General features: G+C 36.5%; 1 protein-coding gene across 4 annotated transcripts in view; it reads right to left on the reverse strand.

Annotated features, from left to right (window-relative positions):
- The window catches only part of OSBPL8 (oxysterol binding protein like 8), a 135,400-nt gene that overhangs the window by 48,745 nt on the left and 59,856 nt on the right, over positions 1–26,799 (reverse strand). For 3 of the 4 annotated variants that reach the window (XM_070755749.1, XM_070755750.1, XM_070755748.1), the window contains exons 5-10: positions 19,222–19,292; positions 16,921–17,007; positions 13,707–13,808; positions 11,619–11,822; positions 6,478–6,562; positions 2,244–2,412 (exon numbers count right to left, since the gene is read on the reverse strand). In XM_070755749.1, the coding sequence (XP_070611850.1) occupies positions 2,244–2,412; positions 6,478–6,562; positions 11,619–11,822; positions 13,707–13,808; positions 16,921–17,007; positions 19,222–19,292 (718 nt within the window). Of the gene's footprint in view, positions 1–2,243; positions 2,413–6,477; positions 6,563–11,618; positions 11,823–13,706; positions 13,809–16,920; positions 17,008–19,221; positions 19,293–25,666; positions 25,798–26,799 lie in introns of those variants that run through there. The other variant, XM_070755751.1, reaches the window with a different exon arrangement.

The raw sequence follows: 26,799 nt of genomic DNA on the forward strand, positions 1-26,799 counted from the left end.
TTTCAGGATGGAACAAGATCACAGATATAACATTAATGGTCGTTTCATTCCACCCCATTCAAGACTCTAGAAAACACACAAAAACTGAAGAAAAATTCAGAAGCAAGCTGAATTCTGGAGTAGTCCACACTGAAGTACCCAAGGATTCTTTTTATTTCTCCTTCCCATCCTCTAGTCTCATAGATTCTCCAAAAATTACCAGTAAGTAACCATGCTTTTATTTCCTTTATATTCTAGAACATGATTCGTGCCTAATGTTGATACTCACCTGACTGCAGGGAAAGTACTCAATTTAATCTTATGGCATCTACCATGCAGAGATTAACAGAAGGTGAGTATGAGTGATCTGACTATGACAAAAGAATAATATTGTCTTCTACCTCAGATCATATATTAATTGCTTGAAGGCCAAAAACATATCTAAGAAACTGTCCTTTGTATGTTTCAAATACATGTTGGCTTGTAGTAAGAACATGTTTGTCAATTCCCATTCTATTCAGACTATATGCCCAAGGAATTGAGATCCTTCAGCATAGAGAATCTGCAGTAGGTTGGAAGTAATAGGTGAAGTACTTCACTAGTAGAATTAGTTGGTTTATAGAATCCAACATAAAATACTGCACCTTACCTCTGGCTACCTATGGAACAATTTATTTGGCTATCACCAAATTTTTCTACAATATCAGCACCAGGCTTTTTCCTTGATCTTGGTTTTAAGGCTACTTCAAATTCTCCAAGAGCCACATGGGCAGATTTCAGGTAGAGGAACCCCTCCATTCTCATTCAATCAACTCTTGGTGCCTATTCTGTTTTCTCTTCCATCATGGAAGATATGTATTTGGCACAATGCAAGTGTCCGAGTTAGGACTTACTGGGAAGAATAAAGAAATACCCTGTTTCCCCGATAGTAAGACACCCCCAATTGTAAGACGTATCGGGGGCTTCAGGGGGGTCGGCTAATATAAGCCGTACCCCGAAAGTAAGACATATGTCTTACTTTCGGGAAAACACGGGGGTATTGCCGGGGGAGGGAGCCCGATGACGTTGCTTCCAAGCTCCCCGCGCGCCCCTCGCCTTCGCCTCACCGCGGCGCCACCGCCTCTTCCCCGGCTTGGCAAAGCGAAGGACGGCGCTGGTCCGAAGCGAGCCGAGCGGGCGGTGGCTTGCAGCGAAGGCGCTCGTCCCAGCAACCGAGTCCTGCCGAGGCTCGGCTGCAAGCGGCCAGCGAGGCCGACCGGCTCCGAGGCGAGCGGCCGGAGCTGCGCCCTCCTTCGCCCGCCTCCTTTCCGGCAGGCAGGTGAGGCTGCCCAACTGCGCAGAGCGGCTCCTCCCCTCCAGACACATGCTTCCCCGACACGCGTCTGCGGCTCCACGAGTGCACGCCGCTGGGAGCCCTGAGGTTGAACTTGGAAAAGGGCTCACGAGGCTCCTATCCCACGGCTGTCCTTCTGGACTCTGGGGAGATGCCTTCGGGAACGCGACCCTTTCAATTTTTTTCCAATGTAAGACATACCCTGAAAGTAAGATGTAGTGGGGCTTTTGGGGGTAAAAAGAAAGTAAGACACTGTCTTACTGTCGGGGAAACACGGTAAGTATAGATAAAAAGCTATAGCTTTACTACAGAATAACTATAAAATTATAGGTTATCAGCATAGGATAGAAAATAAAATATTGCTTTGGAAATCACAGTGGTATAAATTAAATAGCTACTTATACTGAGAACCATTACTGTTTTTATCCTTATTTGAGATTCATCAGATATTATTTGGATGAGTCATGGATAAAGTAAAACTGGTCACATATTGCCTCTTATTGATCAATATAAGTAAAAATATTCCACAGGATTTAAACTGACTAAAAATAATATCCCACCTTCAGCTCTGGAATGGGGGATAGAGAAATCATATAAACCTCATATATGAGAATATGATTTAATGTAACACCAATATTTCTCTACCACTGACAACTTAAGAAAAGGGGCAATAACCATGTCATTCTAAAATGTGGATTCTATACTTAAAGTATAGTAAATAATAGAAAATATTATGACACAGAAATAGATGAAAAATTACCCTTGGAGTAGGGCTAAAATGATTTCTTGTGTGATTTTTATAACAAAAATCTAATTTGGAAATTCAAAAAAAAAAGTCCCCAATACAAAACCTCTACTCTTAAAAGATAATTCCTATGAATTGTGAAGGGCAAGCTATGTTTTAATAAACAAACAAACATTATGGACTTACGGGAAACTTTCAGTGCTGTGAACGTTGTTTGCACGCAGCAGGCCATAGAATGAAACATGTGTACTATCTGCTAAATTCAGTTCATGTTCTTTACCTTCTCTAATCATTGTACGTTTGAGCAAACTTGAACACTTTAAAGCTAGCTCCAATGCATCCATCCAACATCTACCTAAAGATAAATATGTTTTAAGGTATAATATTCAAAACAGGGAAAGCACAACAGGGGAATTTGCATTTCAAGTATTTGTCAGTTTTATGTATAACAGGGGTACCAAACCTGTGACGCACAGCCCACTACAGGGTGGTGGCCTATTTGCAACCAGACTTCGTGAATGGTGGGTTGGCATGTGTGCACGCAGCTCCACTTGCGCAAGTGGGGGGCACACGTGCCTGCCACTCATACAATTAAAGCTATGCACACTCCCCTCTTCCTGCAGGCACCAGGCTGCCAATCCAAAAGTTGGTGTACATCCTACACTGATGTATAACATTGATTAAAGCTTTTTAGTACTAGAAGAGACTTTTTGTTTGCTCGAATTACGTACAAATTCGAGTTAGACTGAATCAGCAACTCATTCTTACCTCTGTGTGTTTTACAAAAATTAACATAATCATATATGCACATTATATTTTACAAGCTCCAATTTCAGCAAGCTTTAAGTAAATAGTAGGTAGTATCCCATAGAGATAAATCCTCAAGTCAAAGTTAGCACTGAAAAACTGGAAATGTTTAAAAAATCAGTACAATTGCCCAATATTCTGGAAACGGGAGAAAGGATGGTAATGGTTAGGACATCATTGTGGGTATGTAGATTTTTTTCCATGAAGCTAAACATTAAAAGGAACATATGCATAAATTGGTGTTTTTTAAATTATTTTCTTTGTTTGTTCTTTCAAATATATATTTTAAAAATATATTAAAATTGAGATTATAATTGAAGCGGAAAACAGAGATTTAATGTTTCAATAAAATAATGAATTAGGGGGAAAAAAGAAAGATGGATATATAACATTAAGGCAATTTACCAGCAAATAATTTACAAGCAAATTCCTATAAGGCTATATAAAAGAATCAAGAATCAACTTGCAAGAAAAGCTAAAACAACAAAAAGTGGTTTTTCTGACCATGTCAGTAGTAAAATGAAGGAAAATGTAAAGATGGGCTTACTTCTTGGAGAGCATAGTAGGACAGTAATATGTGACAAAGAGAGGGCAGAATAACTCCTACTTTGCTTTAGTATTCTTCCTAAAGTGACCTTAAGCAGAACATGCATCTAAAGTCAATGATCCCCCATCAAGTTGGAGAAATCTCAAGTAACTCTATTCCAGTGATTTTCAACCTTTTTTGAGCCGCGACATATTTTTTACATTTACAAAATCCTGGGGCACAACACCAACCAAAATGACACAAAATGATACTCTAACACAGTACATATTATACATATAGTTAATAATCTATATGCACCATCAGGATAGACATAACTAGCTGAGGCTGAGGCTTCATCTAGTGGTGGCAACATTTACCTTCAGTCCTGACCAGGATTAGAAATCTGGACCATGGGGAGGAGTAGCAGCTTCAACTACTTGCCGCAGCCACACAATGACAAGTGTGCGGCAGCCCAAGCAGGGACCTTCCTGGGTGTGGATGAGAAGCGGCCTGCTACTGGTTCATTGACAGTGGTCAGGATGAATCCTAGAAGGTGATTGGTCAGTGAGCGTTCCCTCTGCCTCCACTCTTCCTGTTGCTGATAGCTGGAGGGATTGTGAGGGGGAATGTTTATGTTTGGATGGAGGCAGCTGGTGGTGAGCCGGATAAATGGCCTCCGCGGGCCGTATCTGGCACTCAGGCCGTAGTTTGGGGACCCATGTTTAATTTCCCCATGGCACACCTGACCATGTCTCATGGCACACTAGTGTGCCGTGGCACACTAGTTGAAAAACACTGCTCTATTCTATACCCTATGCAATTCAAAATATTTATAAATGATTTACATGGTTAGAAAGTAGAATTATCAAGTTTGCAGACAGCAGAAACAGGATGACTGCAATCACATCAATATTCTCAAAGATCTAAAAAACTGAACATAGAGCAAAAACTAGGAAATTGAATTTCCACAGAGACAAATGCGTTATCCTAGGAAATATCAAAGCCATGAATATAGAATTCATGCGGGGGTGGGTGGGCAGGGAGAAGGAATAGATGTCTTGATGGATCATGTTGCTTATGAACCAATTCTGTAATACAGCTTAAAACAACCCAAAAGCAATCCTGGATTGCATTAACTGAAGTATAATGTCAAATGGAGAGAAAATACTAATTCTTTTCTATTGTGATTGGTCAGAATAAACTTTGTTTCTAATTCTAGTTCTTCATTTTAGTAAGACTACTATAAAATGGAGTAAATCAAGATGATAATAGACTCTAAAGTAAAAAAGTAATGAGGAATTGCCAGAGGTGTTGGGATATGCTTAACTTATAGAAGAAAAGACCAGAGGGGGACATGATATTAGTTTTCAAGTATCTGAAGACTGTCAGGTAGAAGAAGATGGGCAGAATTGGACTAAAAGATGGGGAAAAGAAACAATGGGTTTAAATGAGAAGGAAGCAAACTTTGGTAGGATATTAAAAAAATTCCTAATAAGAACTGTTCAATGCAGAGGCATACCTCAGCGATATTACCACTGCTGTTCCAGACCACCACAATAATGCCAATATTGCAATAAAAAGTTAGTCATAATTTTTTTTCAGTGCATATACAATTTATATTTATACTATACTGAAGTGTGTTATAAAATTATATCCATATCTATATGTATACTTTATTTTAATAACTACTTTATTGCTAAAAAGTGCTGATCATAAACTGAGTCTTCAGTTGGTCATAATCTTTTTGCTGATGGAGTATATTTATATATATGGCAGGTCCGCTTGCCCTTTGTAGATAATATATTATCTACAAAGTGCAAGGGGACCCTGCCATAGTGCAGGAATACTAGGAAGAAGTACCGTATTTTTCTGATATAAAACGCATTGGAGTATAAGACGCACCTTAGTTTTTGGGGAGGAAAATAGAGAAAAGAATCTGCTTACCAGATATTCATCTGGCTAGCGACCTTAATCTGGTCAGCTTCAGCATATTATTTTATCCCCTGGTTAGGGCTTTAAAAAAAACACCCTTATTCGGAGAGAGTAACAATGAAAAAGCTTGCAAGCCAGTAAGAGCTGGGAACATTGTTAGCACCTGGTGAGGGTTGGAAAGAAACATTTGGAGCAAGTTAGAGCAATGGGGAAAAAATCTGCAAAGACTTAGGGCTTGGAAAACATTCTTTGCAGAGAGTAACAATATAAGAATCTGCAAGGTATGGGAAGATCGTTAGCATCTAGTTAGGGCTGGAAAAAAAAAGCTTCCCAAAAAGCTACATTCAGAGTATAAAACACTCCCAAATTTTAACCTCTTTTTGGGAGGAAAAAGGTGTGTTTTATACTCCAAAAAATACAGTAATACGTGAAAAGCACAATAAAGTGAAGTTAAATAAAACAAAGTATGGCTTTAGGGGGGAAAAGCCATATATATCCAATTTCCTAACAACGTTCTTGTGTTAAGAAGAATTGTGCTTATGTGCTATAGATCTAATTAGCTTATACAGTACTCCAAAACAAGGATACAAATACAGTGGTACCTCTACTTACGAACTTAATTCATTCCATGACCAGGTTCTTAAAAGTTGAAAAGTTTGTAAGAAGAAGCAATTTTTCCCGTAGGAATCAATGTAAAAGCAAATGATGTGTGCAATGGGGAAAACCACAGGGAGGGTGGAGGCCCTGTTTCCTCCCAGGAGATTCCTAGAGAGGCCCCACAGAGGCTTCTCCATGCCTTTTCTGGTTACAGTTTCGGAGGCTCGGGTTTTTAGTAGAAAATGGTTCTTGAGAAGAGGCAAAAAAAAAACTTGAACACCCAGTTCTTATCTAGAAATGTTCATAAGTAGAGGCGTTCTTAGGTAGAGGTGCCACTGTACTGACCTGATATGTTACTTTTATCATCCCTCAATTCTAGTAATTTGTTGGAATTAAAAATGATTCACTTGCTTCTCCATTTGAAATAAAACATATCACTTAAGAATACGTAAAACAATGTTCATAAAACATACACATTTAGAATTCTATTCTCAATGGCACTTGGCTCAAATAATCTCAAATAAAAAATTGTTCATGAGAGACAAAATAAATGCTTACCATCTGATTCCGAAGCTGCTCGAATGATTAAGTAACTACTAGGTAATGGCTGTGTTATAGAGCCAACAGCTTCACCTTTAGGGCCCTTAAAATACAAAACAACATTAATTTGATTGTATTTTAGGTCAACGTGCATTCAATCTATTCATAAATTATCTGCTTTTAAAAAATATTTTATCAGCAAGCAGTAGCTAATGAAGACATAACTTTTCGTTAGGTCTTGTAAGTGTCCTTTTCCTAGTTCACCAGATGGCAGTACAAGTAAACCTTGTATGTTATTCAAATGCTAAACAAATTATATTCAAATTAAAAACTGCATTTGTGACTGCTGACTAAACATAGATATCACAACTTATAGTAAATTGCAATATTTATTCTATGCTGCTAAAAAAACCAAACACGTGGATATAGTCATCAAGACTTAAGCTCAGTTGAGAGTATTTTGTCTTTAATTTCCCATTTACTGCACCTCCAAAAGCAAAATGTAAACATTTAAAAATATCTTCCTTCTTAACATAGTGGCTTTAAGAAACTCTATATTGCCCATTGAGTTTTGGATGAAAAATAAGTAGAATATATTAGCAATAATACTTTTAAATAAACAAGCTGATGGAAAGAACTGCAAGGACAACTCCATCTGAATGCTTATTTCCCCATAGAAATTGAGAAGCAGCTCAATCATAACAGAATTAGCAAAAGGGAATTTGCATTTACAGAGACCTGAACCCAAATAAATATGGATGCAAAGAAGCCATAGATGCAAAAGACAATTCTACTTTTTATTGTCCAATAAGCAGAAAGAGGAAATTTTGTTTTCCAAAATCAGATGCAATGTAATATTAGTAACTTGTCTGATAGAAATTTAATAAAGCAATGATAAACAGTTTAACACTGGAAGTTTTACACTATTAAAATCTATGATTTGCCATAATTGGAATACTGTAATAAATTAATAGAAATAAAAAATGCTAATAAGTGTCTGCCTGCCATCGATAGTAAAAAGTTAGATCTTCCTTTTCTAACATTTTATTGTGGGGAAAAAAAGAGTTAGATCTTCCTTTTTAGGGCCAACTGCTGCTGCGAGACGGAGTTTCCTGCACTCCTGCGGGGGAACCTCCAAATCCCTGTCAATCAGGGGTGCTGATTTTTTTGAATCAGCCCAGAGTCTCACTGAAAGGGAGGTGAAGAAGGGGACTTGGCAGGCAATATGTTTTGGGGTCGGCATACCCCACGGAGTCTCCAATGGCAGCTGAGTGATGCAGCTTCAGTCACATTAGCAGCGGGCAGCTACGTGTCAGAAAGAGTTCAAATGAAAGCTGGAAATCATCCAGAAAGAAAAGAACTGTAAGTTTTGTGCTGGAGGTTGAAGTGAAAAAGAGTACATAAGACATAGTGAGCTATTGTGCTAGAGACAAGAATTTTCTAAAGAACTGTCCTTTTGGATTTATGCAGTAAAGATAAATATAAGAGAGGGGAAGCAGCTAATTAACATCGGAAGTATTCAACTATTACTGAAATGGTTCAGAAAGCTATAGCTAAAACCCAGGTTGTTGGATTATTTCTTCTTTGGATTTATAATTTGGATTAAAAAAAGAAAGAATTAAAACAAGAAGCTTAAGATCTTTTCTTGGACCTAAAGTAAAGAAAAAAAGGCACTTATTTTAAGTAGCGATGTCATCTGCTGGTGGAGAATTTGTTCTGTAAGAAGTGAGCTGAATTTTGCTGATTTGTGGACTGTTGGACCAGATGTGGCCTTTAAGAAAGAAACTAGTGTTGATATGTAATATGTGATAAAAACAGGAATGAAAGATTGGGGTGATCTATAGGCCTCCAGGGCAATCTGAGGAATATGACAACAAGATGGTGGATGAAATTACCCAAATGGCAGTAAAGGGAGATATTGTGGTTATGGGTGATTTCAACATGCCTGATGTTGACTGGAATATCCCCAGTGCCCTTACATGCAAAAGAAAAATATAGTAGAGGCTTTTACAGGAGCAGCTCTGGCACAGCTGGTTAAGACACCGGCTAGAGGGGAGAATATTCTAGATTTAGTTTTTACGAATGGGAATTGGATTTCAGAGGTTAAGGTAGGAGAAAATTTAGGTTGCAGTGACCATCTATGTTTGTGGTTTGATGTAAAAACTGATTGTGAGCAATCCTATACCTCAACCAAAGTATTGGATTTCAGAAAAATAAGTTTTAATGTAATGGGGGAATATTTAAATAATGAATTAAAGGGGAGGGATAAAATGGCAGGAGCAAGCACCCAGTGGACTGTATTAAAAAAGGCCATCTTAAAAGCCACTGGACTGTATGTAAGGCAAATAACTAAAGGTAAAAGGAAGAAGAAACCGCTATGGTTTAGCAATGATGTAATGTTTAGTTTAGTTTAGTTTAGTTTAATTAGATTTGAATGCCACCCCTCTACGAAGACTCGGGGCAGCTCACAACAGCAATACAATATACAAAGTACAAATCCAATATAAGTTAAAAGCAATTTAAAACCCCTAAATATTATAAAACATTCATTACTACACAATCATACCATTCTCATATATTACAGGTGGTGCTAGGGGAACAAAATAGTTATTCCCCCCATGCCTGGCGACATAGATAGGTCTTCAACACCTTGTTGAAGGCGGGAAGAGTAGGGGCAGTTTGAATCTCCGGGGGGAGTTGATTCCAGAGGGCCGGGGCCGCCACAGAGAAGGCTCTTCCCCTGGGTCCCACCAAACGGCATTGTTTAGTCGATGGGACCCTGAGAAGGCCAACTCTGTGGGACTTGATTGGACACTGGGATTCGTGTGGCAGAAGGCGCATATATCCATCCTAAGATAAAATACAGGAAATAGTATAAGGGCAGACTAGATGGACCATGAGGTATTTTTCTGCCGTCAGTCTTTTATGTTTCTAAAGAAGATATTGTGCTTTTTGAATTTGAACTTTGAACGAACTCTGAAAAAAAGAGAAAGACAAAACCATTTTATAACAAAAAGAATAATATGACTCCTGCAGATGACGATATGTTAAGTTGTTGTAAAATTTGTTTTTTAGACAGCTGGAATAGTTACTTTGGCAGATATTGAAAAGATGGAAACGCAGGAGATAAAGGATTTGTTCAATTATATTCTTATATGCAAGAATGGAAATATTCAATGTGATCATATTGAATCTACAACTGAAACTAGTAGAAACCTACAGGAAGCTGTGGACTCAAAGGAGACTTATAGTGAATGTGGCAACAAAGTCACTAAATACAGAGATGGAGAAGAAAATGTTACAGAATTAGACCAATAGATGGTGGAACTCATAGAGATGGAAACAATGTTAAAATTGAATCTGGACAGATTATTTTGGACTGTGTGGAAGCTTTAATTCCAATCAAGGATACTCTAGGGAAACTGATGGGGGTAAAAGAATAAATGAACTTAAAGACTTAAAACTTTAAAATGGTCTGGTTAATGAATGGGCTATGGTCACGTTTAATTATGAGTATATTGGTATAAGCACTAATAAAAAAACAAAAGATGTGAGCAGAAGCATGGGATTTGGCAGATGATGGAAGAAATTAAGAAAAAGGGAAGGCAGAGATTGTTAAAGATTGGTTACTTGAAGAGGGGAAGAGGCAAAAAGAAGGGAAAGGGAATAAAATGGTGGTACAAAAAGACAAGAAAGAAAGCTATTAGCTTTAAACAGAAAGCTTTTGATTTAAAAAAGGAGACCAGCACTTTGAAAAGGGATAAATAGTTGGGATTTTTTCTTTTCTATAGCAATTTTTAGAAATTGTTTGGAATTTGTATTAAGTATTGGTAGTGCTATTGAGATTAGTAAATTTGTTAAACATATATAAATTGATTTGTATGAGTATTATAAATGAATTTTTAGTGAGGTATAAAATGATATAATGATAAGTATTAATAATGGCTATGAGATATACTGATTATTAAGAGAAATGGGAAAGATTTGAAAGTTGTTTGGTCTGTATGAGTATCATAAATGACATTTATTAATGAGATATAAAATGATATACTGATAAGTAGTAATAATGGTTATAAGATATATTGATCATCAAGAGAGATGGGACAGATTTTAAATTTGCTTGTTCTTTTTTTTTTTTTGTGCTTGTTAGTTTTAATAATAGTTGGTTATATAAGGGTTTTTAGCTTTTTAGAAAAATATATAAGTAGGGGAGGAGGGCTTAATATTGAAGATTTTAGAGACATTGGTGTTTTTTAAATATGGGAGGGAACATTAATGGTGAAATAATTTAGAAGACAATTGATTAATCTGGATGACAAAATTAGAAACCTGGCAACAAAACAATTGATACCAACATTAAATTTGATTTAAGATTTTTTTGTGATTATACATGATGTACTAATCAAATCGCCTTTTATTGTACTAAAAAGAGAACATATTTTGTATTGTATGTTTTATGATGGAGAGGAGAAAAAAAATTACGCCCCCACCCAAAAAAAGATCTTCCTTTTTAATCTTCATTAACTATTCAAAGCAACTGAGCAGCTGAACTTTAGAGTTTTATGCTGATCAGACAATTTTATAAAATAAATATTATTTTGGACCCATCTATGACAACTGAAAAGCATTTTGAATTAATTAATGATGCAGAGAGTTTTAATATTTATTATTTATGGGACCATCTCCTGCCACATACCTCGCAGGGACCTATAAGAACACACAGAGTTGGCCTCCTCCCGGTCCCATTGACCAAGCATGCGGGAGGGCCTTCTCTGTTGTTGCCCCAGCTCTATGAACCTAACTCCTCCCCAAGGTCGGTACTGCTCTCACCCTGTTGGTTTTTCGTAAGGCCACTAAGACCTGGCTTTGCCAGCAGGCCTGGGGCCCATGAATTTAACAACTATCATGGCCATTTATATGAATGTTATGTATGCATGTTAATGGGACTATGGTTTTTAATTAAGATTTTATAGTTTAGTGGTTATATTTTACTTCTTTTTACTGCCTTTGTAATTTTTACACTGTTATGAGCCGCCCTGAGTCCTTCGGGATTGGGCAGCATAGAAGTCTAATAAATAATAAAAATAATAATATGACAAAACATTCTGTTGACACCTACTCCATTAATAATCTTCACCAAGTCCATTACGCTCACTTACCTTAACAGCCCAGATAGATTGTTCCAAAGGATGGAAAAGTTTGAAACAGAATCCATCCTTTTTTGAAGGCCGCTCAATGAGTTCACAAGCATTCAGAAGTACAGTTCCCACCCACTGGCCATTTTTAGGTGTTTTATAAATTAGCAATACTCCTGGTTTCAACACGCACCAAAGTTTGGTCCAACTTTTCAAAGTACCACGAATCTTCCCAGAAAAAAGAAAAGGGGAAAAAGAATAAGATATTTTTTTATTATTATTTCTAATATTTTTCAGTCTTTTACTCTCAGATAAAAATATGATTTTAGAAAATATATAACAAGTTCAGAATTATAAAATTGTTTTAAATTCTAGGAACAATGCTTATAAAGCTACGCTCAGATACTACATTATATTAAATTATAATATAATTAATTATATTATTATATAATTATATTAAATTCATACAGCAGCTTTTCTTTATGCAGCTTCCCAGAGGTGGGTTCTAATTTATGTTGCTGCTGGTTCTTTTCGTCCCGTGGTGCGTGGGCATGAAGAAAAGAACCTGCAGCAACATAAAAAAGCCAAAAACAAGAAGGCAACACATGCACAGTGCTGGAAACTCAGATTCTGTGCATGTACAGAAGGAAAAAAACCCAGAACTAGCTCTGGAGCTCCCTAATAAGTGCTAACTACTAATTAACAAACTCTTCCTGAAATTAAGAATTCAGTAACAACATGAAAGCATTTGCTTCATAATTGACTGGTGACTCACAACTGTGGGGGCAGCACATTCCTTTCAATGTGTATTTACCACTGGGTGCCTGTTTACTTATTTGTACTCCCTTCCTCTCCAATGAATTTAAATATAAACATTAAACAGTGTGTGTTCTTCTTTTCCTTCCCATTTACTTTGCTTTGCAATTGTCTATGTTTTTCTTTCCTAGTTCAGATATTTGGTAAATCTTGAACAATTGTCCTAAGCAAATCTCTCTTTCTTACTCTGAGTACTGCTGTAGAAATAAAATTGTGCCCTGAGTGATCCGAACAAAGAGTAGGGAAGAAGTGTAAACACTTTTTTATTTTAATCTATGTAGAAAATTATATTTTGAATAGTAATATCCCAGATTAAATATTTATGTATTTATTTATTTTATTTATATGTAATTGACTACTATTAATTATTATTTTATATATTAATATTTTTATGATATGAAAAAAGCATTAATACTAAACAGCTTGGATTATCTGATCCCCATATTCCCTTCATAATCTTCTTATTTATTCATGCCATCTGTTAGGTTTGAGCATTTAGAAAAGAAAGACCCTTGACTTCGTTTTTTGAATTGAAAACTTTACTTTTACCAAAACCATTACAGCACAAGCAAAGCTGGGTCTGAATATTCCCACACAAAGCCTGCATTTCCCCCTTTTCCCTGGCCTTCCCCCTTGGCCAGTCAGTGCCCAATTATTGTTGAATTAGATGTTTTGGGAATGGCTTTGAGGTTTAGCACTTTTTTGGTGGAGTTTCGCATTCTTTTTCTCACAGCTCTACCCTTGATCAGCCAGTCTATTTTGGACTGACATTTCTGGTTTTTGTCACTCTGTCATTCCCCCATCCTAACTCCCAATCTCTCCCCCCTCCACCATATTTTATGGCAGGATGCCAGCAAAGCAGAGTAGGCTGAAGATGGTAAATCTGACAGCATCACTGATTTTTAGTCACTGAAAACCATAATGTTACACTATGACAGGTAAACAAGAAAAGGAAACAAGAAAAAGAAAGATAAGGAAACTATTTTTAAATTTCAGTACATCAATGATATTTCAGATGCTTGTTATTAAGGAGAATATCTTTCTGTTAGTATAATACTTAACAGATTATCAACACAATTAATCACTGTAGATTTGCTGTAACTATGGCAACCATGTTAAAGCAAACTAAATCTCTCCCTGGGTTTCTATGTATTGAATATTAAAACCTCTGGGATACAATTAATATATTCCCTAATAGTAGTAAACAGTAGCAGTTAAATACAATTTTAATTCTTTTGTTTTCTTATAGATTAAACATTCAGCAATTACAGCTTTTTATTTATCTCAATTTCTCACCTTCAGCCAATCAGCCATAACAATGACTGATGGGTCTGTGATAGTGCTAAGTAATTCTTTTGTAGCCCTTTTCTTTTCTTCCCTGTAATTTTTCTTTTGAACCTGTAAAGAGTGAATAAGAAATGAAAAAAGAAAGCAAATAAATGGAAAGAAATTAGTGAATCCAGTCAGTTTGAAAATAAAAATCAATGTCCAGCTAAAAATAGTTAAAATAGGGGGGGGGGGGGGGGAGGTGTCATTTTTTTTAAAAGTCTAACAAAAGAACTTTTTTCAGGCAATTTCACATAAAAGAATACATGGTTTTAATTTTCAGATAGGTTTACAGCTTTTGAACAATACATAGTCAATTTACATGAACTCTAAAGCTGGGGTCTCCAACCTTGGTGACTTGTGGACTTCAAGTCCAGGAATTCTTCAGCCAGCTTTCTGGAGATTAATATTCCATCAATATTCCATTGTATCTGATTAAATGAGCTGTTGGCTGAGGAATTCTGTGAGTTGAAGTCCACAAGTCTTAAAGTTACCAAGGTTGGAGACCCCTGCTCTAAATTATGGTTAGTCCAAGGTGAGAAATCTATATGCTTTCAAATTGCTTATATAAGCATATAGGTTTACCTAGATTACACATTTATCAGGAATCTATAAGAACATACCCATTTAAGTATATTTGAATTTAACACAATTTCTCTGTAGTACCTTCTATAAGTTTGAGGATTGCCCCTTCAATAGCCCCTACCAGTTTACTGCTGGTTCCACTTAACTGTGTTGTTATCCCACTTATTTACCGGTACTCTTTTTTATAAGAGGATATCCCTTTCTGAATTATGAAATCTAACCTCCAACATGATTCTAGCAATTTGATTACAAAAGTAAGCACTCTAAAATATTTCTAAAAATCTTTTAAAATTTAAATAAAAAGTCAAAATTCAAAGAAAAACAATCGTCTTCAACTGTATGTGATTGTACGTAAGCAAAAAACTTATAAATGTTTCTACAACTGTAAAAAGAGGATGAATTACTTTATATTCTTAACACATAATAGTCTAATCACCTGTGGTGTTTAGTAATATCCATGAGTGAAAATGGAATGTTTGTCGTAAATTTAGTTTTTTTAAAACTATAGGTTTCTATGGCTAAATTGGCAAGTAACCATATTTTTTTTCCTTAAGAGAATAAGTGAGACCAACGTTGTCTGTGGCCCTCCTAAGGTGAAAGAGTAATATCTGATATTACTTCAGACAGCAGATCTAACAGGTTTAATCTAATAAATAAAACTAGTATTGTTGCAAGTTACAGTTCATTTTCCTGTCCCACAGATTCGTCACATGGACCCTCAATCTTCTGCTACCAAGACTGTACACGCCCATCTTCTTCCAGCCCAGTGCTGACAAAAGATGACCTTGAAACTCTAAAAGGAATTTATTTTGTCTCTCTTTAACTCCTCATGCAACTGCCTCTCCCTTCTTCCCACAGCAAGAAACATTCCCAAAGAACATAGCATAATGTGGCAGGCCTAAACCTCTAAGCCAGTGGTTCTCAACCTGGGGGTCAGGACCCCTTTGGGAGTCAAACAATCATTTCACAGGGGTCGCCTAAGACCATAGGAAAAGACAAATTTCCCATGGTGTTAGGAACTAAAGCTTCTATTCTGGCACCTTGGAACATATTTTTACAATTCGACCAATTAGGCGTTTACAGTGAGGGCATCCCCCTGACCTTCCTGCCAATCAACTTAAAGCTCTGTTGGGAGAATTGGTGCTAGACTTATGGTTGGGGGTCACCACAACATGAGGAACCATATTAAGGGGTCGTGGCATTAGAACCAATGCTCTAAGCATTCTGGCTACAGCCTGACACCAAATTTATTAGAGCAATTCTCCAGATGCCTCATTGTTTGTGCTTTAAAAGCACTCCTACACTTGGAGGACAGAATTGATAAAAGGTTGAAGCTGCAGTTTCTTTAAATATTGGCTAAACTTAATTTCTTTCCTTAAGATCTTCTACCATTAATCCCCCAAGATAAATTCTCCTCTTTAGGGATTAAGGCTGTTGAGTTCAAACTTGCTCAACTAGATTTTCTCCATCCTCAATTGGACAACAACCAAGCAAAACAAACCCTGAGACAAAGGACAGAGGATATAGTGAAGCAAGTGGACAGAGAAAAGTCCACTGTTTCTGACTCCAGATTATATTAGATATACTGCCACCTCTGACAGTTACCATAGCTAGTTAGAGATAATGAATCATTGAAAAGTCTTTTCACTTGCATGATGTTATGTATTCCCCTCAACTGTTTCTTGATGGAAAATGTAACAGATTCTGTCCAGTGATTCTGGAAAGATGGAAAACTCTGGACATGCCCTTCTTCACCACTCCTTTTATAGAGACATTTGAGCAAAATGTATTTTCCCTGTAATTACTGGATATCCCTGGCTGTTCTGATATCATTTATCTTCAGCGGTTGCTTGAAGATGAATGGAATGTAGTCACGGTGCCAGGTAACTAGATTCTGCACAGCAGCACTAAAGATTAATCCGAGCTTGATGAATAAATCAATCATAATCACTTTTTATAAATAATAATGCACCAAATATTTTGATATTATCATCTTGTTGTATTTTAGTATCTAGTAACTATAGGCGTTCACAACCTAAGGATTAATATTTCATAACATTTTCAGTCGCACTCCTGTTTGTGTGCAGTTAAGAAATAGGCTGCCAAATTAAGATTTTAACATAGATTTTATTTGTTATTATTTTATTGTAACATTTTTGAATTTGATACACTTAAGTATTTTTAATTCTATTGGTCCTTGACTATAATAAATATTTGATATTTGATTCGATACAGCTTTATCTAATGAAAAAAATGGTTAAGAATATGTTGCACAACTTTTATGTGACATAATTATGTGAGAACCAGTTTGGTTTAGTGGTTAAGCCACAAGAGGAAAAAGCCATGAAAGTCAGCTGGGCAAATTTGGACAGGTCATTTTCTTTCAGCCCAGCTAACCTCACAGGGTGGTTGTTGAAGGGAGAATAGGAGGAGGAAGGTGTGTCAGATATGTTTGTTGCTTTGAGTTAAAAATAATAAAGGCGGGATGCAAACAAATAAATATTTGCTGAAGCATCAGAGTAGAGGTTCCAAATCTACAACTAATTGGGGCAGATGCAATATGAAGATTTGGGTATTCTGATCCCTGAAAATAACTCACCTTAAGGGACTCCTTCTTTGTGAGTTTGGTGGTGGGAGAAGAAGCAGACATGTCCTTTTCTGATCCATTATATATCTTAGATTCTGACTGAAAATACAAATTACACAAGAAAGCTATGAAAATGTCCCACTGTAGTACCAAATCTCCCTCACCCCAGTCTTTCTGCAAATACTCTCTGCACATAAAAAGAAATGAAAAAGGTCTAATTAATTCTCTGAATAAGAATATGCTATTTTTGAATTTAATAATTCCATTGTCCTTTTCCTTTTAATTCTTTTCCTGGTTAGATACAACATCCCTTCCACTTTTCTTCATCATGTTTTCCTCCAACCCTTTCTTTCTCCCTTTATCTAGTACTGTTATTCCTTCCATTTGTTTCATAAACATCTTGTTTACTTCTTGGCTCTTTCTACTCAAGAGGGACCTTTATAATGGTATACTTGGGAACAGTTTCTCTGTGTAAATGAAGACAGAGAATCCATTGATTTGAGAAAAGGGAAATATTTTAATTAATAAATTACCATATGATTTCATTACAAAGCAGTGTACAAATAATTCAAAATAAATATAAATATTAATTTCTTTTTGTATCCTGTATCTGCCTTTTTTGATCCCTGAATAAAGACCAAGACAGATACACTGGGGGGAAAGAGTATTTAGTCAGACACCAATTGTGCAAGTTCTCCCACTTAAAAAGACGAGAGAGGCCTGTATTTGACATCATAGGTAGACCTCAACTATGAGAGACAACATGAGAAAACACATCCAGAAAATCATAGTCAGATTTTTAATGAATTTATTTACAAATAATGGTGGAAAATAAGTATTTGGTCACCTACAAACAAGCTAGATTTCTGGCTCTCACAGACCTGTAGCTTCTTCTTTAAGAGGCTCCTCTGTACTCCACTCATTACCTGTAGTGATGGCACTTGTTTGAACTTGTTATCATTATAAAAGACACCTATCCACAACCTCAAACAGTCACACTACAAACTTTTGGTCAGACTTTTGGTGAAGTCCAAAAGAGCTGTTGAAGGCCACCAGAAACAATATTGTAGCCCTGCACCAAATTGGGAAGACTGAATCTTCAATAGGCAAGCAGCTTGGTGTGAATGAATCAACTGTGGGAGCAATAATTAGAAAATGGAAGACATACAAGACCACTGATAATCTTCCCCGATCTGGGGTTCCATGCAAGGTTTTACCCCGTGGGGTCAAAATGATCACAAGAACAGTGAGCAAAAATCCCAGAACCATACGGGACCTACAGAGAGCTGGGACCAATGTAACAACGGCTACCATCAGTAACATACTATGCCGCCAGAAGTTCAGATCCTGCAGTTGCAGATGTGTCCCCCTGCTTAAGCCAATACGTCTGGGTCCGTCTGAGGTTTGCTAGAGTGCATTTGGATGATCCAGAAGAGTAGGTGGGAGAATGTCATATGGTCAGATGAATCCAAACTTGAACTGTTTCGTAGAAACACAACTTGTGTTTGGAGGAGAAAGAATGCTGAGTTGCATCCAAAGAACACCATACCTACTATGAAGGATAGAGGTGGCAACATCATGCTTTGGGGCTGTTTCTCTGCAAAGGGGCCAGGGCAACTGATCCATGTATCTGGAAAAATAAATGGGGCCATGTATTTTGAGATTTTGAGTGCAAATCTCCTTCCATCAACAAGGGCACTGAAGATGAAATATGGCTGGGTCTTTGAGCATGACAATGATCCCAAGCACACCACCAGGGCAACAAAGGAGTGGCTTTGTAAGAAACATTTCAAGGTCCTGGAGTGGCCTAATCAGTCTCCAGATCTCAACCCTATAGGAAACCTTTAGAGGGAGTTGAAAGTCTGTGTTGCCCACGACAGCCCCAAAACATCACTGCCCTTGAGGAGATCTGCATGGAGGAATGGGCCAACAGACCAGCAACAGTGTGTACCAACCTTATGAGGACTTAATGAAAATGTTTGACCTCTGTCATTGCCAACGAAGGATATATAATACAAGTATTGATATGGACTTTTGTTATTGACCAAATACTTATTTTCCACCATAATTTGCAAATAATTTTGTTAAAAATCAGACAACATGATTTTCTTGATGTCTTTTCTCATATTGTCTTTCACAGTTGAGGTCTACCTGTGGTGTCAATTACAGGCCAATTGTTGTCTGACTAAATACTCCCCCCCCCCCACTGTATATGTATAGACAAGTAAATGCCTCACATGCTGTAATTAATGCCATAAAGAAATAAATACATCTAATTGGTAGGGTAAAGATACATACAGTAATTGTACTTACCTTACTTTTTGTCATTGATTGTGAAGAATCATCTTTATTCTGTGAAGCATCATCTTTCCCTCTATCAAAACCTTTAAAAAATGAATGAGCTTACAATTTATACACAATAAAATTATAATTAGCAAGTATACATTCTTTAAAGACAAAAGCATTAAATTCTGATTAAGCATGTTAGAAACAACATTCAAATATCCCAATAGTAACAACAATTTTAATCCTCTAAAATATTGTTTAGCAATAAACAGTGTTTATTGGAAAGCGCGCCCCTTACTACCTCAATTCAATCCAATTTCAATTCAACTCAATCCAATTTCATTCCTGAACACAAATTCAATCTCAAATGTAAACTAATCAATGCAAGAAGTATAATCAACAAGTTGTCTGAATTCCTCCCACTACTTGACACCAACATATTTGACATAATCTTTGTTTGTGAAACATGGCTGAATACATCCTATCCCGACTCCATCATCACACCAAGTAACTACCTTGTTTTCCGGTCTCACCGTGAATCCTGCAGAGGAGGTGGTGTAGCTATATTCTATAAAAATTCACTCAATCTAAAAAACATCCAAGTTGCACATGATCTTATCCTTTCTAAAACCTTAATATGTTATCTTTCCCTCAATACTACACTCCGCTTCCTACTTTGCTACAGAGCTCCAAATTACGACATTACTCATGCAACAAAATTAACCTCCCTACTAACGTGGCCAATCTCCTGCCCCTATCCCATTATCTTCCTTGGTGAACTCAACCTACCACACATCAATTGGACCCTAAACGAATGTTCCACAGAACCTATACATACTGCCCTTTACAATGCCATCACCAGCTTGGGACTTGAACAATTAGTATCAAACAATACCAGACTCAACAGCTGTCTTGACCTCATATTCTGTAATAGCAAAAGCGCTATCTATGGACTGCATATAAAAGAACCCTTCTCCAACAGCAATCACAGTATGATTAACTTCAACCTCAATCTACACCATCCTAACACTCACCTGAATAACATGACACCTAAGTACAATTTTAGGAAAGCCAACTATGAACTCATTGATGCCAATCTCTCAATTCTTAACTGGCAATCTTGGTTCTCTAACTGCAACACCATTGATGATCTCTACAACACGTTCTTACTCCAAATTAAAAGACTTATCAGACTACATGTACCACTCATGTCATCCAGATGTAAAAGAAAAAATAACTTACCTGTCTCGACAAAGAAACTACAAACCAAACAAAGATCTCTCTGGCATAAAAGCAAAAAAGGCCAAGTAACCAACTTCAAAAGCCGATGTAAAAGCATATGCCAACAAATAAAAGCAGAATGTTTCAACTATCACAGCAAACAAGAGGAAAACCTCCTTCGCACCAAATCTAACCGAGCCTTCTACAACTTCGTCAACAACAAACTCAATGACTCTAGACCTATTCCACCTCTCATAGGACCCAACAACAAAGAATACCATGATGATGCATCCAAAGCTAACCTCTTCAACTCTTTCTTTGGCTCTGTCTTTGTTAACAGTAATGGCTCATCCCACATCTTTGCAAATTGCACCTCAAACTCTCTCAACCACCTAGTCCAAATCGACTTCACTGTAGACCGCATTAAAAAAGCAATCCGTGACCTCAAACCTTCCCTATTAGTCGGACCAGATAGTCTTTGTGCATACTTCCTAAAAAAGCTTTCTTCTGCTATAGCTGAACCTCTAAGCATTATCTTCCAAAAATCCTTCAGGACCAGCACACTCCCCAAGCTATGGTCAAAAGCAGTAGTCATCCCCATCTTCAAAAAAGGAGACCCTTCTCTCGTTGACAACTACAGATCAATATCACTATGCTGGGTCTCATGTAAAATCATGGAATCAATTATAAATCAATCAATCAATCACCCTTTACTTAGAATCTAATAACCTACTCTCTAACAAACAATTTGGATTCAGAAAGAAATTATCCTGCAACCTACAACTACTTCACTGCAAAAACATATGGACTACCCACCTAGATCAAGGAAAATCCATTGATGCAATTTATATTGATTTTTGCAAAGCCTTCGACTCAGTGGTCCACGACAAACTATTCCTAAAACTCAAATCCTATTACATCTCAGGATTCCTCCACAGCTGAATTACTGCATTCCTGTCAAATAGGCAACAAGTTGTCAAAATTGGAAATGCCATTTCCACCCCGTCCCTGTTAAAAGTGGCATTCCCCAGGGCAGCGTACTAGGTCCTACTCTTTTCATTCTCTACATCAACGACCTCTGCGATCATATCACAAGCAACTGTGTTCTTTTTGCCGACGATGTAAAACTTTTCAACACCACGGACAAACACGGACCTTGACTTTGTCTCAGATTGGTCTAACACCTGGCAACTTCAAATATCAACCAACAAATGCTCTACCCTCTAGATCGGCAAAAAGAATCCAAACCTCATATATAAATTGAATAAACAAAATCTCACAGCCAACCCCCACTCAGTAAAAGACCTTGGAATACTAATATCAAATGACCTAAGTGCTAAAGCCCATTGCAACAATATCGTCAAAAAGGCTTCTAGAGTTGTTAACCTGGTCCTACGTAGCTTCTGCTCTGGCAATCTCACACTCACTAGAGCCTACAAAACTTTTGCCAGATCCATCCTTGAATACAGCTCATCTGTCTGGAACCCATGGACCTCAACACTCTCGAAAACGTCCAAAGATACTTCACCAGAAGAGCCCTTCACTCCTCTAGAAACAGAATACCCTATGAAAATAGACTAACAAGCCTGGATCTAGAAAGCTTAGAACTACAATGCTTAAAACATGATTTAAGTATTGCACACAAGATCATATGCTGCAACGTCCTGCCTGTCAATGACTACTTCAGCTTCAACCACAACAACACAAGAGCACGCAACAGATTCAAATTTAATATTAATTGCTCCAAACTTGACTGTAAAAAATATGACTTTAGCAATCGAGTTGTCGAAGTGTGGAACTCATTACCGGACTCAGTAGTGTCAACCCCTAACCCCCAACATTTCTCCCTTAAGCTATCCACGATTGACCTCTCCAGGTTCCTAAGAGGTCAGTAAGGGGTGTACATAAGTGCACTAGTGTGCCTTTCGTCCCCTGTCCAATTGTCTCTCCTTATCTTATATATCATATATCTTTTCTTCCTTTCATATATCTTCTCCTCTATTTTTATATCTTTTCTTCTATCTTTTTCTTTATATATAATATACTTTATGTCTATTCTCTTCAATATGTATTGTGTATAAATAAATAAATAAATAAATAAAGTGTTTGAGTCAACACAGTTAAGGAGTGTGCAGAGTGACCCCCGAGTTGTCAAGAATGTAAATGCACAAAGGAAACGTGGAATTCCAGCAGATATTCAAGAGATATGAGTAATGATTCAGTCATACAAACTAGATACATTAAAGTGTATAAAATAGTGTTTACTTTTAGAAATAGTACAGTCAAGTTAAACAGTCAATATCTCTCAATACAATAATAATATTACAATCCTATCTTTGTCTTATATATCAGACATACATTACAGCTTACAAATCCATCAAACTAACACAGAGCTTACTACATCAGTCACAGGGAATCAGCAGAAAGAATAGAGAGCAAAGGGAGAGAATCAGGCTTTCTGGCTCCCTCTTATGGCAATTTGCAACACTACCTCTTAAACTACAGTACTTCAATGCAAACAAACATTCATTGTTAGTTTGTTTATATATTGCCAATCCAACTGTTATGTACAGTGTACTAACATTCTCCCCTTTGGGTGGTCAATATATAACACTTTACGTTTTCAGGTAATAATTTTCACAACATTCTTTATGCTTAATAGCACTTTGAACCTTTGTAATTGATCTGCAATATTGTTTTCACTTGTACAATATTCTAACTTTGTCATATTATTTTGTACACAGTCTAACATTTAGATACCTGATGTCAGTATGTTATGATCTTGTTTTTACAGCTAAACTATTAGCCATACTAATTGCCGATCGATTGTCTTCATACACAGTAAATGGCTCTTGTACAGTAATTCTTGTATCCTTTAATAATTGTTTATAATACACCAATTCTGTACACATTAATGATAAACTTGAGAATTCTTATTCCATAGTAGATAATCTAATATTTTGTTGCTTAATAGATTTCCATCCTATTAAAGCAGGGGTAGGCAAAGTTGGCTCTTCTATGACATGTGGACTTCAACTCCCAGAATTCCTGCGCTAGCATGATTGTCTCAGGAATTCTGGGAGTTGAAGTCCACAAGTCATAGAAGAGCCGACTTTGCCTACCCCTGTATTAAAGCATTAACCAACGTTACCACTGTACCTGATGTTGACTTTCAAGTCATTGTATCAGTAACAAAACTTGCATCAGCAAATACAGTTAATACTAGTTCATTTCTTGATTCTAAATATAAAGAATAATATATTGTGTGCTTTAAATATCTAAGTATTTGCTTAGCTATTTGCCGATGCCTTTCATGTGGTTCAGCATTACATCTAGGCAATTGATTTAGGCTGTAAAATATATCTGGTCTAGACCAATTACTCAAATGTGAGAGACTACCAATTAGAGATTGATACATTTTCTTATCAAATAAAGGACATTTAATATCACTATGTGTAAATCCCTGATCCATTGGTGTTATAGCAGATCTACAATTCTCCATATTATATCTGTTTAGCAATTGGCTAATCTTTTTCGCTTGCTAAATTTTGAAAATTTTATTTGTCTTTATTATATCAAGACCCAAATAATGTTTAATCTCCCCTAAATTTCTAATCCTGAACTTCCTCTGCAATTCAGAAACAATATCATTTGCTTCTTGTTCAATCTTTGTTATAATTGCTATATCATCTGTAAATAATAGCAACAGAGAAATTAAACCATCTTTCTTTCTCTGAAATAAACAAGGATCAGCTATATTAGCTTTAAAATCCATAGAAACTAATTCTTTTACAATACACTTATTTATTCATAACCTGATTGCTTTAAACCATAAAGATTTTTCTTTAATTCCCAATAACCAGTTTCTCCATCATCTTTAAAACCTAATGGCCTTTTCATATAAATGGTATGTTGTAAAGGTGCGTGTAGATATGCAGTTCCAACATCTACATGATTTACAACACATCTATTCTTGGCTGCCCACACCAATGCTGCTTTCAAACTATTTGCTCTTAGACTTGGTGCAAATACCTCATCATAATCCTTGTCTGACTGAGCAAATCCCTGAGCAATTAATCTTGCTTTATGGGAAACAGTGCAGGTAACAGATTCATAGCTTCCTGTCAAGCTTTCTTCCTTATTCATAGCTTCCTGTCAAGCTTTTTGATCCTTTTCAGGATACAACCATATCTCATTAAAATTAAAAGATTCTACATTTACTTGGCAAACAATACCAGCCGGAAATCTATCAGGTGGTCGTCTCTCTCTAGCACCTCTCCTAGGCAAATTGGTACTTGTACTAGGAATTTCCTCTCCTTTCCTTCCATCTTTACCTCCCCTATCGAATCTCTATCACCATTCACAGACGATTCTCCTACTGATGAATCTTCAATTGAAGAGTTCTCTTCAACATTATTTTCAACATATCTACTAGTAGCATTACTATCTTTAAACATTGAAGTCTCAGCAATAACACTATCCTTCATTCTATTATCTTCCTGTTCTAGCCTATTCCAGACAACATACTCCATAAACTTAGCACTTACACTAATATATGTGGTTTTTAGTACCTTTCTCCCAAAATCTAAATACCCTATGATTTTTTTCCATAGCCAACAAAATACAATAGCCTAGCTCTATGCTGTCCTTTTCTTCTTATCTGAGTAACAATATGCACCCAAGCTGGTGCACTAAACGTATGCAAATAACTTAAATCAGGCTTTCTTCCATACCACCGAGTGTATGGTATTTCTCCACTTGTTGCATTAACTACATTGTTAAGAACATGGTTAGCAGACATAACAGCTTCACCCGAAAGCTGGTCTGGCAAACCAGAATCAGAAATCATAGTTCTAATCATAGCTTGCAATGTCTGACTTCTCCTCTCAACATAAGCATTATGTTGAGGTCTGTAAGGAGCAGAATACCTATGTTCTACTGCAGCTCTTTGCAACCTGGTTACAAACCTATTATTAGTAAACTCTGAACCATAATCAGTGGCAACACTTATAGCTTTCTTATTCATTTTCCTTTCCACAAATCTTAACTAATTGGAAAAACGTTGGTACGTTTCTGCTTTAGATTTCATCAAATAACAGAAGTCAAATCTGGAATAATGATCAACTGTGCTAAGTATATAACAGGCTCCTCCTAAACTAGGTTTCTTGGGACCAATGATATCAGCAAATACTACCATTGTACCTAGTAATGTAACCTACTTTTGTGACAATAGAAAAAATAGAAAACAAACCTTGAAAGACTGGTGAGAGTTCACTGCATCCTCCAAATGAAGCATTCCGGACAAGCTTTCGGCTATCAGTTCGTGGAGAAAGTGAAATCCCAGCACCTAGAGAAAACCTACGCCTCATAGGACCTTCTTCCTTTATGAGTTAGATGCTTTATATAATTATTCTTGGCATTCAAAATGCTGGTAATGAGAATGTTGCAGAGAAAGCAGTTGCAATCATTAGCAACCTGCAACTAAGAGAGTAATGTATGTATTTGAAAAAAGGAAGATGGTATTTAAGGATGTTGGTAATAATGTCAAGTTGTTGCCATTGCTCTATCAGTAATATCTCCTATTTTAGTTAGTATGCTCTAACTCTAACACAAGCTGTTACACTACATTGTTTTAAAATTACAGAGAATTGGCATGATCAAGTACCTCAACTGACCGAAATAATTCTTCTATTCCCTAATCATTCAAATATCTTAAACCACACAGAGCAAGCTCTAAGGGATATATTTCCAATATTGTGAAAGAAACAGAAAATTACAGTTACTAAATAAACTGAACTTTTCAATAATAAAAAAATGTCTAGCACTTCATCTTAATAGTACTTCATCTTAATACAGCAAACCAAATAGCAAACCAAAATGTCTAAGAATACTAGATCACAAAAAAGCCAACTGGAAAAATGTCCATTGCGTCTTAAAATATTACAAAAATATTAATAATGCAGATTGAAATTTATATTTTAGAAAAAGGTGCTTTATTATTTAAACAATTATCATTCAATAATAGAGATCCTTGCTAAACTAATTTCAAATAAAAAGACATGGCTTTTATATGAAGATTGGAATAATTGGAATAATTAGCCTGAAAAAAAGACGGAATCTTTCAGCTTTAGGATTTCTTTCCCCCCTCCCCCCGCCCACATTAAACAGTCTGATGTATTTTCAACATGCAGGTAATTACTAGAAGTAAACTATATTAATTGTTCAATAAATAAAAATCAACTATATTTTAACAGGAATGTAACGACACTGTTACAGGTAGTCCTTGACTTATAACAGTTCATTTAGTGACCATTCAAGGTTACAGCAGCACGAAAAGTCACTTACACCCATTTTTCACAGTTACCTTTTCAGCATCCTCACTAT

This window comes from Erythrolamprus reginae, chromosome 6 (assembly GCF_031021105.1).
Source record: "Erythrolamprus reginae isolate rEryReg1 chromosome 6, rEryReg1.hap1, whole genome shotgun sequence".
Classification (NCBI taxonomy): domain Eukaryota; kingdom Metazoa; phylum Chordata; class Lepidosauria; order Squamata; family Dipsadidae; genus Erythrolamprus; species Erythrolamprus reginae.